General features: G+C 37.2%; 1 protein-coding gene across 1 annotated transcript in view; it reads right to left on the bottom strand.

Annotated features, from left to right (window-relative positions):
• LOC137402073 (centrosomal protein of 135 kDa-like) overlaps positions 1-14853 on the bottom strand; it is a 45011-nt gene extending 30158 nt beyond the window's left edge. The window contains exons 1-7 of the mRNA XM_068088541.1: positions 14741-14853; positions 14209-14348; positions 12796-12883; positions 9575-9742; positions 7269-7498; positions 2906-3034; positions 2336-2521 (exon numbers count right to left, since the gene is read on the bottom strand). Of these exons, the coding sequence (XP_067944642.1) occupies positions 2336-2521; positions 2906-3034; positions 7269-7498; positions 9575-9742; positions 12796-12883; positions 14209-14348; positions 14741-14816 (1017 nt within the window). The 5' untranslated portion in view covers positions 14817-14853. The remainder of the gene's footprint in view (positions 1-2335; positions 2522-2905; positions 3035-7268; positions 7499-9574; positions 9743-12795; positions 12884-14208; positions 14349-14740) is intronic.
• Positions 14854-16275: the final 1422 nt, after the last annotated feature.

Genomic DNA, 16275 nt, shown 5'->3' with positions numbered 1-16275 from the left:
TTCCCCAGCAATGCATTTTTTTCTCCACCTCTTAGCGTGACTTCTGACAGACACGGCTCTTATCATAGTAAAGATTTAAGTTTTGAAACATATATATAAAAGGTCACAGATATTTAAAGTAGCAGCGTAATGTTTTTTCATAATCCACCAGCAGTCAATAGACTAAGCAAATAATCTGATAAGGTAGAGCTCTCAGTGAACAAGCCATTCTAAACAAATAATTCTCATGTCAATGTCACAATCGCTCATGAAAAAGTCTAGAGGTCTTTCACTACGTCTCACTGTTGGGTATAGTTAATAGTACCCTCTGCCGTCAAGGCCCAACCCACCGTCAAAGCAATGCAAGTGAGGCTACGGAAAAACATTAATTCTGCGAAAATGATGACCTCTATTCACACGAACTTTGCTCTGTACCTGTTGTTATAGGTGAAGACTTCATTTGTGGTGCGACTAAGAAGTGGTGTCATAGACATGCAGTTAGAATAGAAATTGAATAGCATCCTATATGAGCCAGCCTATGAGCTAGTCATTGGTTTGCCTCAGTTAACAATAGAAGTATTCCACTGTGCTATATACTTATTTTAAGAATTTAGGAAAGGAACTACATTATCTGTTAACTGCGGTTACAAGTGTAACGCAAACAGATTGTTGTCTCATTATATCCATGAAGCTAGCTAGCTACACACATACATTTGCACTAGCAACTATAATATTGCCTTGCTAGCTATCGGATTGTTCAGCTGGCAAAAAAATTGCATTGCTAGCTGTAAGATAGCATTACTATGTATCAAAAACTTAAATCATAATTTAGTAGTAAAACATTTCATAATTTAAACCATAACTGCCACGTACAACTTTTATCGTTCTTCTTAGGTAAATCAGACACGCTGATTCCGATTTTGTAATCAAAATAAAGATTAGGCCACTAACTTTCAGAGTAATGAAGGATTTTTTATAGTGTTTTAATATCGGTTTCGAAAACAACACAATCGGCATAACAAGCTCCGCCCATAAATACGTAACGTAACCTAGCTTTTTAGGAACAGAAGTTACGTAGGGATGTTTAGACCGATTTAGAATAATAGAAATGGGTGTCTTAAAACCCACTATTATCTAAATTCAGGCTTCAAAATAATCTCAGTCTTTTCTGAAAAGTAGATAAGCTATTTAACATTGAATATTTCAAAATAAGCTCAAAAAAGCGTGATAACAATGCCAGCTTATGATAAAATCATTTGAACTCATTTAAACTCATTTTTCTCGGCATTCAGCCTATTAAACATCATGTAACAAACTACAAGTAATGTTGAATAGCTTATATACCCTTCATAAAATACTGAGATTATTTTACAGGCTGAATTTAGATAATAATGGGTTTTGGGACACCCATCTTTATCATTCTAAATCGGATTAAACATCCTAACTTCTGTTCCTAAAAAGCTAGGCTACGTCAAATATTTATGGGCAGAGCTTGTTCTGCCATTTGTGTTGTTTTCGAGACGGATATTGACACGCTTTGAAAAAGCTTCATGTCTTTGAAAGTTAGTGAACCAATCTTTATTTTGAGTACAAAATCGGAATCAGCGTGTCTGGTTTACCTAGCAAAAATGATAAAAGTTGTACGTGGCAGTTATGGTTTAAATTATGAAATGCTTGTACTACTAACATCAAATTTCTGCAGCAATAGAAAAGTAGATAAAAACTTACCTTATTACTTGCACCACTAACCATACTTGTACGTATGGCCTTGCATCCACAGGCAAGGTCATATTAACACACAAGCGTCCATCCATGTGCAGACGTACACTTGCACTATGTTTTCATGACGCGCATGATAGGCAAATTTTAGCAAATCCGCAAGTTAACCGCATTATGAAACGGCATAAATTCGCAAGCTAAGCAAGTTTGGCAATTCGCAAAACTATCGAATTCATCATATTTGCGAATTACGGAAAGAGCACTTGCGAATGATGTACTTTAAAATACTGTGCCGGCCATTCAATTTTAAACATTTTCAATACTTCCGTAGTCCTTTTTTGATCGAGGTTCACATGTTCATGTGGTCGCTAACACGTGCGTCGCTAATTATTAACTTATAGCGTACAATTCCTTACCTTTATTCAACAAGAAGCCAGAGTCAAGCAGCATCATGCGAATGCCCATAGAAACACTAAATTAGCAAGGTAACACAACTCCACCCATCTCCAAATTCGCATGATGCGCTTCGTGCATGTCGTAGAAACATAGTGTTGCATAGTACTAAAAATCACTTCGATGTAGAGAGTGCAAACATGGCTTAGAGAAAGAAACTCATTAAAATTTGACAAAGACTGACCCCAAGGACAGCTTGCTTGTCCTTCTCGAGACGTCTCGCTGTCCTGTCAGCATCCTTTAGCGTAATCTCAAGAGTAGACTTCTCCATATCAGCAGAAGCGGCCATCTTCCTCGCAGTTACCTCTCCGTGCCTTGCCTCATCTAGCTTTCGTTCGAGATCTTTGTTCTTCTGCTGCAGGTAGTCGATCTGCTCACAAAGGAGAGGCAAAGACTTTAGCGATGACAATTGACAAAGAGACTATCTATCTGCTTGTGTGAGTCAAAGCTCTGTCAACGGCTATTCACCAGGAAGTTTCTCTTAACTCTTCCTTCTTACCACGGTGAACCAGAAGCGGTCTTCAGACTACAGAAATGAGGTGAAAACGAGATTTGCCTTGCTGGCAGGCAGGACCATCTGTACACTCTACATATATTCAGTTTCTTTGAATAGTCCCCACTTATAGTATATAAGAGCTAGATAAACAAACAGAGGTTATGAACATCCAACAGAGAAAGAGCAGTGATGAATTGTTTTTTACTTTCTAATCTTTGGTGTGACTCCAAACACTGCCACATCAACCGACTGCCCTACCTGAATATTTAGATGAGAGATCAGCTTTTCACTGCCTCTGTTCTTGGCCTCCAATGCCACCACATCGTACGGGCGTCCACCATCTAGCACCCGCCCCAACCGCTCTATCTCGGCGTCACGAGCCTCAATCTGCACAGATATGCATTTGAAAGAATAAGCACCAGGAGGAACTAAATATGATCTTGCTAACAAATAGTCAACCAGCCTTTTACTGCGCTTTCATGCTTCGAATGGGTTTAAAGTTGCCAGCTGCCGATTAATTCGTATCCTACTGTTTCTATGATTGAGGGTTACACTGTATTTGGTCTTCCTAAGATTCATCATGTATCCGTTAAAACAACTTATTAAAGTAAACATGCTTTTGAGTCAGTAGCTTTTCAATCCATGTGTAGTCAACTAGTTGTACTAAAAAGTATTATTTCATCATCCTCGTACGAGCAACCTATCCTTGGCATGCAAATGTTACTGCGAAGGCAAAAAGTTGAGCAGAAACAGTAGGGAGTAGTAGTAGAATGTTTTCATAGCAGAGACCAGCGTGGTTGTGTGCAAAATTTATTTACCTCCACTGGTGAGAGCTTAGCAGAGTATTGTCGATTTGAAGTCATCAGCGGGAAGTGTTTTTATGATGCCGAAGTACTCTAATAGCGAATGCCTTCTCACAATTCTAGCGAAGCGAAATGATGTGAAATGCATTCAGATTTTACCGTTTCAATGATTCAGAGTAGAAGCAACTGCGAACCCATCCACAGCATGAAAACAGTGTTTATTAAAATAGCTTTAACTATGTCATTTTCATAGAAAGAAAAATAGGTAAAAAGATGCTGAGAATTGCAAAATCAAACTACCTTACAAAGCTTTACTAATCTATTATCAACCAGAAACAGAAACAAGTTGGCATCCTTTTTAAGGTGGCGCTCGCTGCCATTACACTTACCCTGTATGACCTCCGACTCCTAGAAGCATCGTTCATGCTGCCAGCAGATGCCGGTACCCTAGCTAATGCTACTATTACTACACTTGCGTAGTAAATTCTTCAATTCATCTATGCCGCGCCCACAAGCCAGAAAATCAACCAATCAGCTCTCAGTCACCACGGCGACGGTAAACGCTAGCAAACTTATTGGCACAACAGAATCAATTAGAATTTATTAAACACAAAGGCTTTTGTACGCCGACAGTTTACAGTCAACAGCTGATAGCAATGTTACAACCTCCAATTCATTGGCTTAGGAACGGTTTATGGAAGCGTTGGAACATATCCAAGTGACGCTGCAATGGCAAATACAGCGGACACTTGATTGCTGCTGGGCAAACAGAGATAAGTTGATGCCTAACCTAGTGGCATTGATTAAAACACGAAGCAATGTGAGACACACTTTGCTCACTAACCGTGTTAACTATACTATCAAAAATTATTATTCTGATATTTTAAAAATTATTTGCTACATATCCATAATAACAGCCAAGCTATGAATAGTAAACACATGGAGAACTTTCTTCCGTTTACTAAAACGACATTTGCGGACTTCAAAAGTCGTGTCGAGTAATATCAGCTGTGTCCCTTACAAAACCCTTTAAAGTTGAACAGCTCGTCACAATGTTAGCCAGAACCTCCTACGATGACAAATATATGTACATCAAGCCAAGCCTGGCTCACCTCGAGTTACTGAAGGAGCGGGAAAGCTGTGGAATTCTAGATGTAAACGGGTCTCTCGACCAACTGGCCTGGATGCTGTCTAATTGAGAAGGTATGACTGAACCTTATGAAGTATAATGACAAACACCATTTTCGGGAAGGCAACATTGTTATAGATTGAATTTATCACAATGTGTGTATTGGTGAGTAAGAAGTCATGTCTACAGATTATAATGTCTTCTCATAGCTTAGAAATGTTTGTTTATTTTGTTACACCAAATTAAATGATAATGCAAAATCCATTTAGCATTATTTTGTATAAAGAGTTAAAGGATAGCATATGAGCAGGTAGAGCTGTGCATGATGAAGGGTGGGAATATTTGATAAGAAGAAGGAAATCAGCCAAGCTATATTGTAGATTTTACCTTAAAAAAGACAATTTTGATAGCATAAATCTCTTGTTTACAGAGTGAGTATGGAAAACATAAAACTCGAGAGGCACTGTTGTGACCCAGCGCATCCTAACAAAGTTAAGAGTTCGCCTGAGGTGGGTTCACAGCGGATTCATAGGCAACGTGAACAAGGGTCAGCACAAACTGATAAAACACACTAAGCCTATACATACTGTGCTAGAGATGATAATTCCAGAATAAGTATGTGAGTCAACTCTCTAACACATAAAATTTTTCCTATTACTGTGCAAGTCCTTCTATGGAATGATAAAATATTACTCGTCAACTTTTTCAACCTCCCTATACATGACAGGAGACTAGTTACAATTACTAGCTGTTAGAATGACCAGTAATCACTACGATTAAAATATTCTACATTACCACCTGAAATTTGATCTATGCCATTGTTTACAACCCTGATAGATAGATAACATATTAGATTGTAACGTAATAAGGCCTCACCACACAATGCAGCTTCACATCAGGCTGACCTTGGCAACCTAGCAATGAAATAGCAATATAGAAACTGGCAAAGTCTTTGAGGAGATGCATGCGTGGTAGAATCTCATAAGCATCCCGATAACCAGCAGCCAATTTACTCTAACTTCAACTGACAGACTTATTCTTAGCGAGCCAGACGATCTATGAACAAGACTATCTTTAACAAGACCGCTGACAGCACCATAGCGTCAGAACCATTTCGCTGATTAACAATATGGTGTACTGAATATGTGATCGTGTGAATGTATAGCAGTTTCTACGGCGCAGAAACCTGTATGATTTATCAAGTTCAAGTAAAGAAACTACATGTTGTGATGATGAAATACTTGAGTGACATCATGGACATCAACTGGCAGGATAAAATCACCAATGTGTAAATCTGAAAACGGGCAGGCCTATTATCAATGACTGATTCAATATCCTTATAGAAAAAAGTCTGAGATGGTTGGACCATGTACACAGAATGAAACAAGAGTGGCTTCCACATCAACTACTATAGGCCACTATAGGTGCAACTATGTTACGGTAAACAAACTCAAGGAAGACTTAGAGTCCGTTATAAAGATGTAGCTAAGAGGAATTTAAAGTGGAGAGAGATCAATGCAAACTAACGGCAGACGACTGCTTGTAATCGAGCTGATTGGGGCTCTACTATCATATGGGTAATGATCACAGAAACCATGGTTAAGTCAGGTGTGTGAGATTTGGAGTTATCTACACTAGCAGAAGGAGAAAATTCTCAGAGGTATTGTGCAAAAAACTTTTTGATTCTAGCTTAATTACAGCAGATTTTATAGTCAATAAACTGAATGCACGTTCACCATTAGCGCAAAAACATAGTTCTGAGAAACTGGTATTAAAGTTTGAGAAACGAAAACAAATGCACAATTTTGATTACTTTCAAAATGTCATAGCAACCAATATCAAGAAGTTATGATATTTATCTAGATTTCTGTATTTATATACAAACAATTATGCTGAACTTAAAAATCTAAACAGATTTTAACTGGCTGTCATAAACATAGCCGTATATCTATCAGAAAATGTATTAATTATTCTTAATTTTGCAGATATTAAAAACAGCTTGGCAGGCCTTCGCAGTATTGCGATTTTGGGCAAAGCCGTTGTATCACCAACAAAACCTTTAAAAAAATATTAACAGTAACATATTGCACACCATCGGACCCTATATACTCCGATCTTGGAAATTTGAATAGTTATTCTTATAATTAAATCTTATAATAATCATTTAAAATCGAATAATTATTCTTATATTTAAATATTATAATAATCTTATAAGAATCGTTAGGAAAATATCATCGTCATTCCCTTTACTTTCACTGCTTTTTGCATCAGTTGGACTGCGAAAGTACTCATTACAAGTCTCCAAAATGTCAGAGTTATCTTTTAAATCACCAAAAAAGAGTCGATTACTTTTATCGGATGCCATTTTTTAGTATTTCCTGATTAGCATAGCAACGGTTTTTAAGGAGGGTTTGAGACTTCTATTGGCTAAACTGATTTCAGATTCCGAAAGATCACTCTTTGATTGGTTTGGCTGCATGTGTTGCAAAAATCGTTACCAATATTATAAATTCAGTTAGTGCGGCTTCAAAGTCGGATAACTCAACTTCGTGATTTGCGACTTGACCATGGTTTCTGAGATTGCGACCCATATGTAAGCCACAACTATAAACAGTCTTAGTCGCCTTGACTGAATGCAAGAAAGAGAGTGAATGTATAGGCTGGTCCGAGTCTCCACCCATCCACTCACCTGTCTAGTGAATGTCGACACCTTCCCTTCAACAGCGATGTTTTTGTCTCGCACTAACTCAAGCTGCTGTTCTAGCTCCGCTATCCTTTTGTCGGCGACCTTGAGAAGGTCAGCGACAAAAGGATCGTCTCTAGGAGCCACAGTCGGAAGAGAAGTAATATCGCTGCTAGGAAGGGTCGAGTCCAAGAGTAGCCTCTGCCGCCGAAATGGTACATGCTTTTTCTTGCCTCCTAAAACGGGATGGTCATGAAAGAGTGAATCAGGAATTCTGTACAGAGCTGAGGCACTGCAGACCCACTTCCCATGCGTCTGGCCAAAGTGTCTATTGGTAATCCAGACTGGTAAGCAGGTTGGTAAGCAAACTACCAACCCATGCGCTTACATACAAACAATGATTTATATGGTTCAATGGTTCACACTATATCACCGTATCACATCGTTGATTCCACAATACTTCAGTGATCGTCGATGATAACGGCGTTCACACTATCACAAACCCATCCATGTTTGCATCAGTGACGTAGTGTTTTTATATTTCTTTCTAAATTTTCGCAAAAAAAATCTTTTTGCTTTCGCATGACGGAAACCAAATGCTCGTCCCGTAGCAATGGTCACAAACGGAAATCGATAAACCATGCTATTGGTGACCGCGAGTTACCATTGCCAAAATGGTTCACATTTGAAAGGCGCCCGTCGATGCTCGGCGAAATATGAGGAAGGTTTGACAGCTGCAAACTTTCCCGACGTGTCCCCGCGTTGCTACGTCGATGCCATCAATTTACGGTTCACATAACCGACGATGAATGCCAAAAGGAAAATGTGGACCTACGGCGATATAGTGTGAACCAGCCTTTAATTACAGAAAGCAAGATCTGCAATAGGGGACAAACTCAGACACAGAACATGAACTAGGCAGTGATTAGAATCTAGTGATACTGTCTGGTGATCTAACCATCAATGCACCATTACACCAAACAAGTGACCAGCTGAGGTTCTGGCGGCACGTCTTTGTACCCAACAGACTTATATTGGTGCTTTGAAAATTCGTGAGTAGTTTTTCAGATAAATGCAATTATCTGCAACTATTGAGCTGCCGCTAAACAAACAAGCAATTTGTAAGTAAAGAACCTTTTGTGCGATTCATAATGTATAAAAGCAAATAAACTCACTAGGCCTACCTCTTAAACTACACACTGATTGACTGCATATAAACTCACTACAGCTCCAACTACACACTGATTGGCTGTTTATTATCTCAACACAGCTCTAGCTACCCATCGATTGGCTGCACATACTCACTACAGGTCAAGCTAGACACTGATTGGCTGCATAAACTCATTACAGCTCTAGCTACACACTGATTGGCTGTACATAAACTCACTACCTCTTAAACTACACACTGATTGGCTGCATATTAACTCACTGCAGCCTAGCTACACACTGATTGGTTGCACATATGGTTTGCTGCTTAGACAATTATGAGCGATGTCATTCACCTTCCAACATTCTACTACGCATCTTGGAATACAAGTGTCCCATCAAGTATTTTTGACAACCATCAATGCCTAATTACATACTTAAGTTAAAACACCGCTTTATGTTTCAATATTGAGTGGCAGCTATGCTGACCCACGTACACCACTAATACTCCTGAAACATCCACAAAATAACCAACATAATATAATATTTTTGAGCAATGAACATTACTTTGCTAACGAAATCATTTCTATCTTTTTTGTGTTGAAGAAGATCACTAGAAACAATAGGCTTGGCAATACGATACTTATAACACAATTAACACAAAATATTAAACAACTTTGTTGGTCAATAGTAAGTTTTACTATGATAAGACCCGTGTTTGTCAGTTTGAAGCCCCGCTTAGTGCTAGAAAAACAGGTTACTCTCAATGGGATTCCAACTTGTGACTTTCAGCATATCAAACCGACTGAACTACCTGCACCAATTGACCACCTTTCCTTACTACGAAATATTTGTGCAGTTAGTTGTTACACCTGACAATCTCGCACAGCGCACCGGACTGCCCGGGTACCAGTATTATGTAAAATGCTATAGAATATCATGAAGAAAACATCTGCAAGAATACTTAGCCTGTACATTGGCTTATACAATGGTCTGGACACTGGCCCGTACATCGGCCTGTACATCGGCTTATACAGACATTAATGATTGGGCCCTGTGCTCCTTGCCGAGCATCAGTGACGTAAAACATCTTCCCTCCTAGCTGCCATGTTGAATAAAAACTTGAAGGTTTAATCACATACTCAGACATAGTCTTATATTCTCACCAGGAGTCTGTATGACAGCGTTGAAATTCTTTTCCTGTAGCCTGAGAATGTGAGCAGATTTCTCCTCGGACTCTCGTTCCATCGCCCGTATCTTGTGCACATACTGGTTGTTGAGGAACTTGAGGTCATTGTTCTCATGTTCAAACTTCCTTACGGAAGCTTTAAACTCTGCAAGTGAAGACAACTACTAGATGTCTGGTCATTGAACAAACGTGGCAATCGGAGAGTCTCAATGAGCTCTCAGACTATTCATGACGACCATATGAAACAAAAGTTAAAAATATGTCAAATCTTTGTACATATCAACACTCCAAATATGATTTTTACTCCAGGTCGTTACACTACAAAGAAGCGCCTAATAAACGTGAAGTTAGTTTTGTCGAAAACTACATTAGTCATGTAGTCTGCTGAAAATCTGCGACAAAAAGTGTCGCTGTATATTTAGAGCTAATGGTCTGTAATTAACACACTATTTATAGTTCTCAATACCGAGCATGTATACTTGCTTAGTATTGAGAGTCCACACATGAATGTGGTAAATTTGTTTTAGTAGTGATGGTAACACCTTTCTCAGAAGCCTTCAAATATTAACGCTCAAACCGGTACTAAGTATCAGCAGCTTCCCAAGAGACCTATACATGGAAACTTAGTAGGTGTGCGATAACACTTGTTAGAGCTTGTCCATCAGATGAGTTGAAACTCAGTCTATTCAGAAGAAAAATATATGACGAACAACCCTGATCATTGGCAAGGTTGTCATCATGAGATCACCACGAGGGCACACAGAGACAGGTAACGTGATAACCCCTGATTGCGTTCAAACAATAATGCTCAACTGTGATTGGGTGGCTTTAGGCGATAATACATTTTACTTCTGTCCTGAGTGACAAGGCCGTTAATCCTGTACCTCATACATGTACTTACCTATCCCCAGTACAGCCAGATCTCTACATACCAGTTTAATTCATTACAAAACGTGTTTCAGACGCTAAAACTGCCACATGTTGATAGAATATTCCCACAAGCACCATAATTTGCGTAATTCATTCCATAGGTGAAAGACCTGACGACTCCTAAATAAATATTGCAGGTACACACCGTATTAAAATAAATGCTGTACATAAGACGGTGTAAAAAACTGGCGGACTACGCAAATAACTAACTTGGTGAACTAAGAAACAAAGAATTTTGATTGTAACCTAAGAGTTAGTTTGGAAATGCAGAAGTGAGGGTGGTAGTAGATACACACATTACTTACTCTGACTTAGACTAAGTGGAGTGTTAACTAATTCAACTTGTAAATTAGCTTAAAACTTTGACATTTAATTATCTTTTTACAATTTATTTTCAATTTTAACATTCAACTTCTTCACTCTCTTACCAAACCGTGACGCGTTAACAAACTTCGAGTGTCATGCATTAGAAATTACTTTGGGGAAGAATCAAATATTTAGTAGAATCATCTCTTATTAGACAGTTTTACCTTGGTTACCGACAATATCCATCCTAAGAATACGCTTAACACACGGATTGTTTGAAATTCAAAAAGTACTTGCATATTATAATTAATGTGAGTAATTTTAATCCACTCCAAAAGAAAAAATGCCACTATTTTGCACCAGAAACGGTAAATTATATGATGTTGTAATGCTAAGATGATGGTGTATTGTTGCATCTGTAGCAGCTCCTACCCCAGTTTGGAGATCTGAGACTATTGAGTATCACTTTATTTTTTATACACACAACTCAGTTTTAAATGGTTTTATGCAATATATATGGATATATTGTTTTAATGTGAGTTGTAACACCTTAAAATACTTGTTGCTGTCATTTCAAATACTTGAACGAATTAAACAAAATATAATGTATTCTCATAATAATGTTTGTTTTGACATACGATGGTTTCAACATACAAAACAAATATCGCAACGGCTGGCTATGCATCTCAAGGTTTAACTATAAATATATTTGTTATAAACCTCCAATAATCTATCTAAATAAACAACATTTCAACAGATTGGTTTGTGTTCACATAAGACACAATAAAAACCAAAAAATTAATACTTACAATAGCGACCTTTAATTTTAACCAATTTGAAAGACGAATGAACAACCTTATCTCACACTAGCTCTGTTTCTTAATGATGATAAAGGCATTTGCAGCGTTCTCACACTAATATACATGCAGTTTGAGCAAGTTGACAAAGAACATAACTATTTTAAACGAGTAGCAAAGTGTAGCTAATAATTAGGCCTACTATGAGGTATTTATACATCATAGTAGGCCTAATTGTAGTAGGCCTAAACTCTACTTATAAGTAGAGTTTTTGGAAGGTGACATTTAAAGGTGACATGTTTGGGGTCGACTTACACACGAGCTATGTTTATGGACATGTTGCTGCCTAATCAAATAGAATGTGAATATGAAAAGACAACTCCATTATTATACATGCAATATACATACCACGGTATGGAGCTTTAACAAGCACTCATAATAAAGGTGCTTTATCATATAAACGTCTAAATTACTTCACAAAATGATCTTACTTTTGATCTAAAATGAATTACTTCACGGAATTACCGCTATCAAATATTAATGAAAATATGGTATATATTACCAGTAAACAGGTGTATGACGGGTATTTCAATCATAGCAAGGTAGTCACCGTTGTTGTACTGCCACGGAGTAGCAAACACGCGATTGAGAGCAGGCAATACTTACATCGGGTCTTAGTGTGCAGTCATTGCACAAGTACTATCGTATGCGAGTCAACCAAATCTTCATTAAACGACCCCACGTCCAAGAACTCTATTCATCATATCGAATATAAAAATAACTTTCAAACTGCAAAGTTATGTTTTTATTCCAGATAGCAAAATCATTCAGAGTTGATACAATTATTCCAGAATATTCTGGAGTAATAGGGTCGACTTATACAAGAGTAATACCTATAATAATGCAATTTTTGTCTTAAAAACACTTATCAACATATACATGAGTATATATGGTATGTGGTTGTATTTTTTCTACCCAAAAAAATAAAATAGTGCTGCAAGTCTATTAGTTTTGTGTTTTCCTCAACTTTCTTTAGCAAATTCTTGCACATGACCTTAACATGACCTTGCATCATTCTTTAACTTAGTGTCAGCGGTGTCACATGTTACCCCGGCAAGACCGACCAATCAAACAATAGACAACTGATCAACCATCTCTGCATTACCTGCAATTCTTTTATCAGCTTCCTCCCGAGCCCTTATCAGTTGCATGTGAAGGTCATTGTTTTCCTTGACTAAACGACCGTTGTCATTCTATAATAAAGATGGGGGATGTGACCGTCAACCCACAACATATTCATTATAATGACAGTTCCAGAGGCGCATGGTTTCAATTTCGATGGACTACCATTGAATAAAGCATGAGAATTACACAGTGCTACCCTGTCATGGCAAGAATACCAAAATTAGGAAGGATTGCTAATTGTTTTGGAATAGATCAATATTAGCATACTTCATCTGCATTTTTGTAAGCTCTTTTACCAATAGGTTTCAAACCAGGTTTCGGCATATTTATATATTTTAACATATGCAAATAGTTTTATATTTGTTTACACTCTGCAGTTTTCCAAGTAAAATTTCTGGATACAGTATGCTAAGAAAATTTGCCATATGATGAAAGAAAGTATTTTTTGGCAAAAGTGCACAGTTCTCCGAGTGCTCATTTTAATATCATGCTTTCTGACAGATAAAATTTGTTAAATCCTTTAGCTACGGCTATAATTCTTTTGTAGTGCTCAAGTCAGAGCATCTGTAAAAAATTTTCAGTTACCCTTCACATAAAATGGCGCCATCACTGACAAACTGTTATCCTTCAAAATTCCTATTAAATCAATGTTGCAGTTTGATGAGTTCAATGAGATAGAAGATACAGCATGACAAGATTGGTTGATCGGTTAGCTACAGGAAACACCTTAATAAACATGACATTCACTCACTGTAACCCCACACTACAAATTCAAGGGACATTTTATTTGTCGTTGTGTTTTTAGCTTTCGTTACAAACTTGTTCTATCAATTTAGGATAAAGATTGGCTTATGACTGAATGGTTCAACTGGTATTGGATGCTTTTAGATGACTGCAAGTTGGTTTAAGTTGGGCTTGGGTCAACTGTAGATAATGCATTACATTTTACACACTTATCACAAACAAATAGTTTTTGGTATTATGCTTCCTGGGATGAACTTACCATATGTAGAGTATGATTCAGCGGTTTTAACAAGAGCAATTTTATCAAAATGAAAGATGCTTTTAAAAAACCCTGTAAAATGACACAAGAGAGAACTGTGTTGTCAGACATTCAACTAAACCATACTTTCAACAACAAAGTCATCATTCATCAGCATTATTATGGCACACAACAAAATTTTCAGATCTACAACCTAGATCAACAATCTAGATGGTTCGCTCAGGATCTTGGTGAAATACCAAAACCAAACAAAAGGACTATTAGAATATTGCATTACCAACTACAACAGCTGGGAACATTAAAGCACATAAAATTGCAATAAGGAATCAGCTTTTCAAGTTCAAAAAATGAGTGGCTGTTTAACACTATTAAATAGCCAGAAATACCCACTTTGTAAGGCTCAATTTGAGCCTCTACATCCGCTTTCTCTTTTGGACTCTTGGTCGAAGCAAGTTTGGCATTTTTCAAGCTCTCTGTGGTATGCAGTAAGTCAGCAAAGAGCCTTTCCACCAAAGGCAGTGATTCAATACCTGTCGTACACAAGAGATCCATGATGTTAATGTTTAACTTCAAAGACAGGAAAACAATTAAACGTCCTGTTGAACCCAACCCATTAACTAAAAAACTAGTACAAACTAGAAGGATAGAGTTCCCATAGTGTTGACAAACATGACAACTTCTGAAACATGTTTAAACAAGAGTTACAAAAGAAATGTATCTTTGTATAACTCCAATAAATAATATTCAAACTACTGAAACACAACATATACATAACCAATAAAACGTGAGAAAGGTACAAAAAACATGTCAAAAATGCGAACAAAGCTCTACTGTCAATTTCATTTGTTGGTAAATAAGTTTATTTCTGAGCATCCCATGGCACCTTTTTCTATTTCAGCAGAAAACAGGAAAACAGCATTACCCAGTGGTTGCCTATAACCCAATTGATCCAATCTTCTTCTCACATTTGAAAACTTCTCCTGCACATGGGTGGTCATCGTTGGAACTTTCAAGGCTCTGGAAGCTCAACTAGCTGTCTACAACTGCAGCAACATGTCTGCAACAGAGAATATGAGCAATCAAAGAAAGACAATAAATCTATAACGTAACCCTTAAATATGTCTCACCTTCATCTACTTATATTGAGCATCTTTTGAATGGCTACTGGTGATATCAGCATAAAGGATTCTTATGGAAAAAATTTGGAAAAGCACTTAGACCTTATTCCCGAGAAAGCATCAAAACAAATACTTAAAATTTCATATAGATAAACACAATGAATTATTAAAAAGCATGCTAATATACGGCTCAATGACAATGCTTCAAGCCAGCCAAGGATTAGACGTGATTTATAGCAAACAGGCTGATACTTATATTCTTGTGTTCAATAAATAAAGTTACAGCTATGGAAGAATGCATAAAAAAATATTGAAGGAGTAGCTTAAATTGTAAAAACTGTAATACAACTGTGTTCAAATAGGTTTCGTGTGCCTTTTATGAATACAATATTAGTGATAGATATGCTACAAAAGAGCCGCAGAGAATGATTATCAATTCCTAACAGACTGCAGAACAGTTCAAAGTTCCAGCCGTCACTTCATATATTGAGTTTAACTAGATTGCTATCACAGCGATATATATATATATATATATATATATATATATATATATATATATATATATAATGTAATACTATCGTTAGTGCACAAATATGGTATATTAAATTTAAATAGTTTCATATTTCAGCACAGTCTGCACAGAGCGTCTTCACAGCGTCGACTAACGCTTTCTACTACCTTGGATGCTTAGTTGCTAGCCAAAAAGTTTTCTCACAAATCAATTTTAACGCAATACACGACAAACACATGTGCCAAAAAGTATTTTTAAAATTGTTGATTCTCTCACAATTTACAAAGCATGATCTAAAACAATTCAAAATAAAATGAAGTGAAATTTAATCATAATTACCAGTGCTTATGCACAACATCCAAATGTAAAAGTTAAATTATATGGTGCCAATCGTTCATGAAAAACAAAAACACCGAGAAGTTTCACTCTTAGTTTTGGTTTTGCGATATGAGCGTGAGTTTGAATGTACCAAGCTTTGAATATGGCGGTGTTTACGCATCCGCTCGTCTACTATTGGTTAAGTTAGCGATCGTCTCTATAGAAACAACGACTCAATTCGCTCGTCGTAAAACGTGCAAAAGTTGATTGCTCGCTAATGGTCATGACATGACAACTTCTCGAACGCATCCGAAATTAAAGCAAATCAACCGATACCGACCCAAGTGGGATGCTTTGCATCTGCAATTTCTATTTTAAAAATTACAAGCAAACTGCAATGGTTTACTTGTAACTTTTTATAATAAAAAATGTAGATATTTCTCAGTAACAGTAGCAAGAGAGAAAAGAAAGAAAGCATTTGACACGGTTGACCACTCCCTTCTAGTTGAC

The sequence above is a fragment of the Watersipora subatra genome, chromosome 8 (assembly GCF_963576615.1).
Source record: "Watersipora subatra chromosome 8, tzWatSuba1.1, whole genome shotgun sequence".
Lineage (NCBI taxonomy): Eukaryota > Metazoa > Bryozoa > Gymnolaemata > Cheilostomatida > Watersiporidae > Watersipora > Watersipora subatra.
Note: the sequence above shows the minus strand (reverse complement) of the source record. Positions and strands in the feature narration are given on the sequence as shown.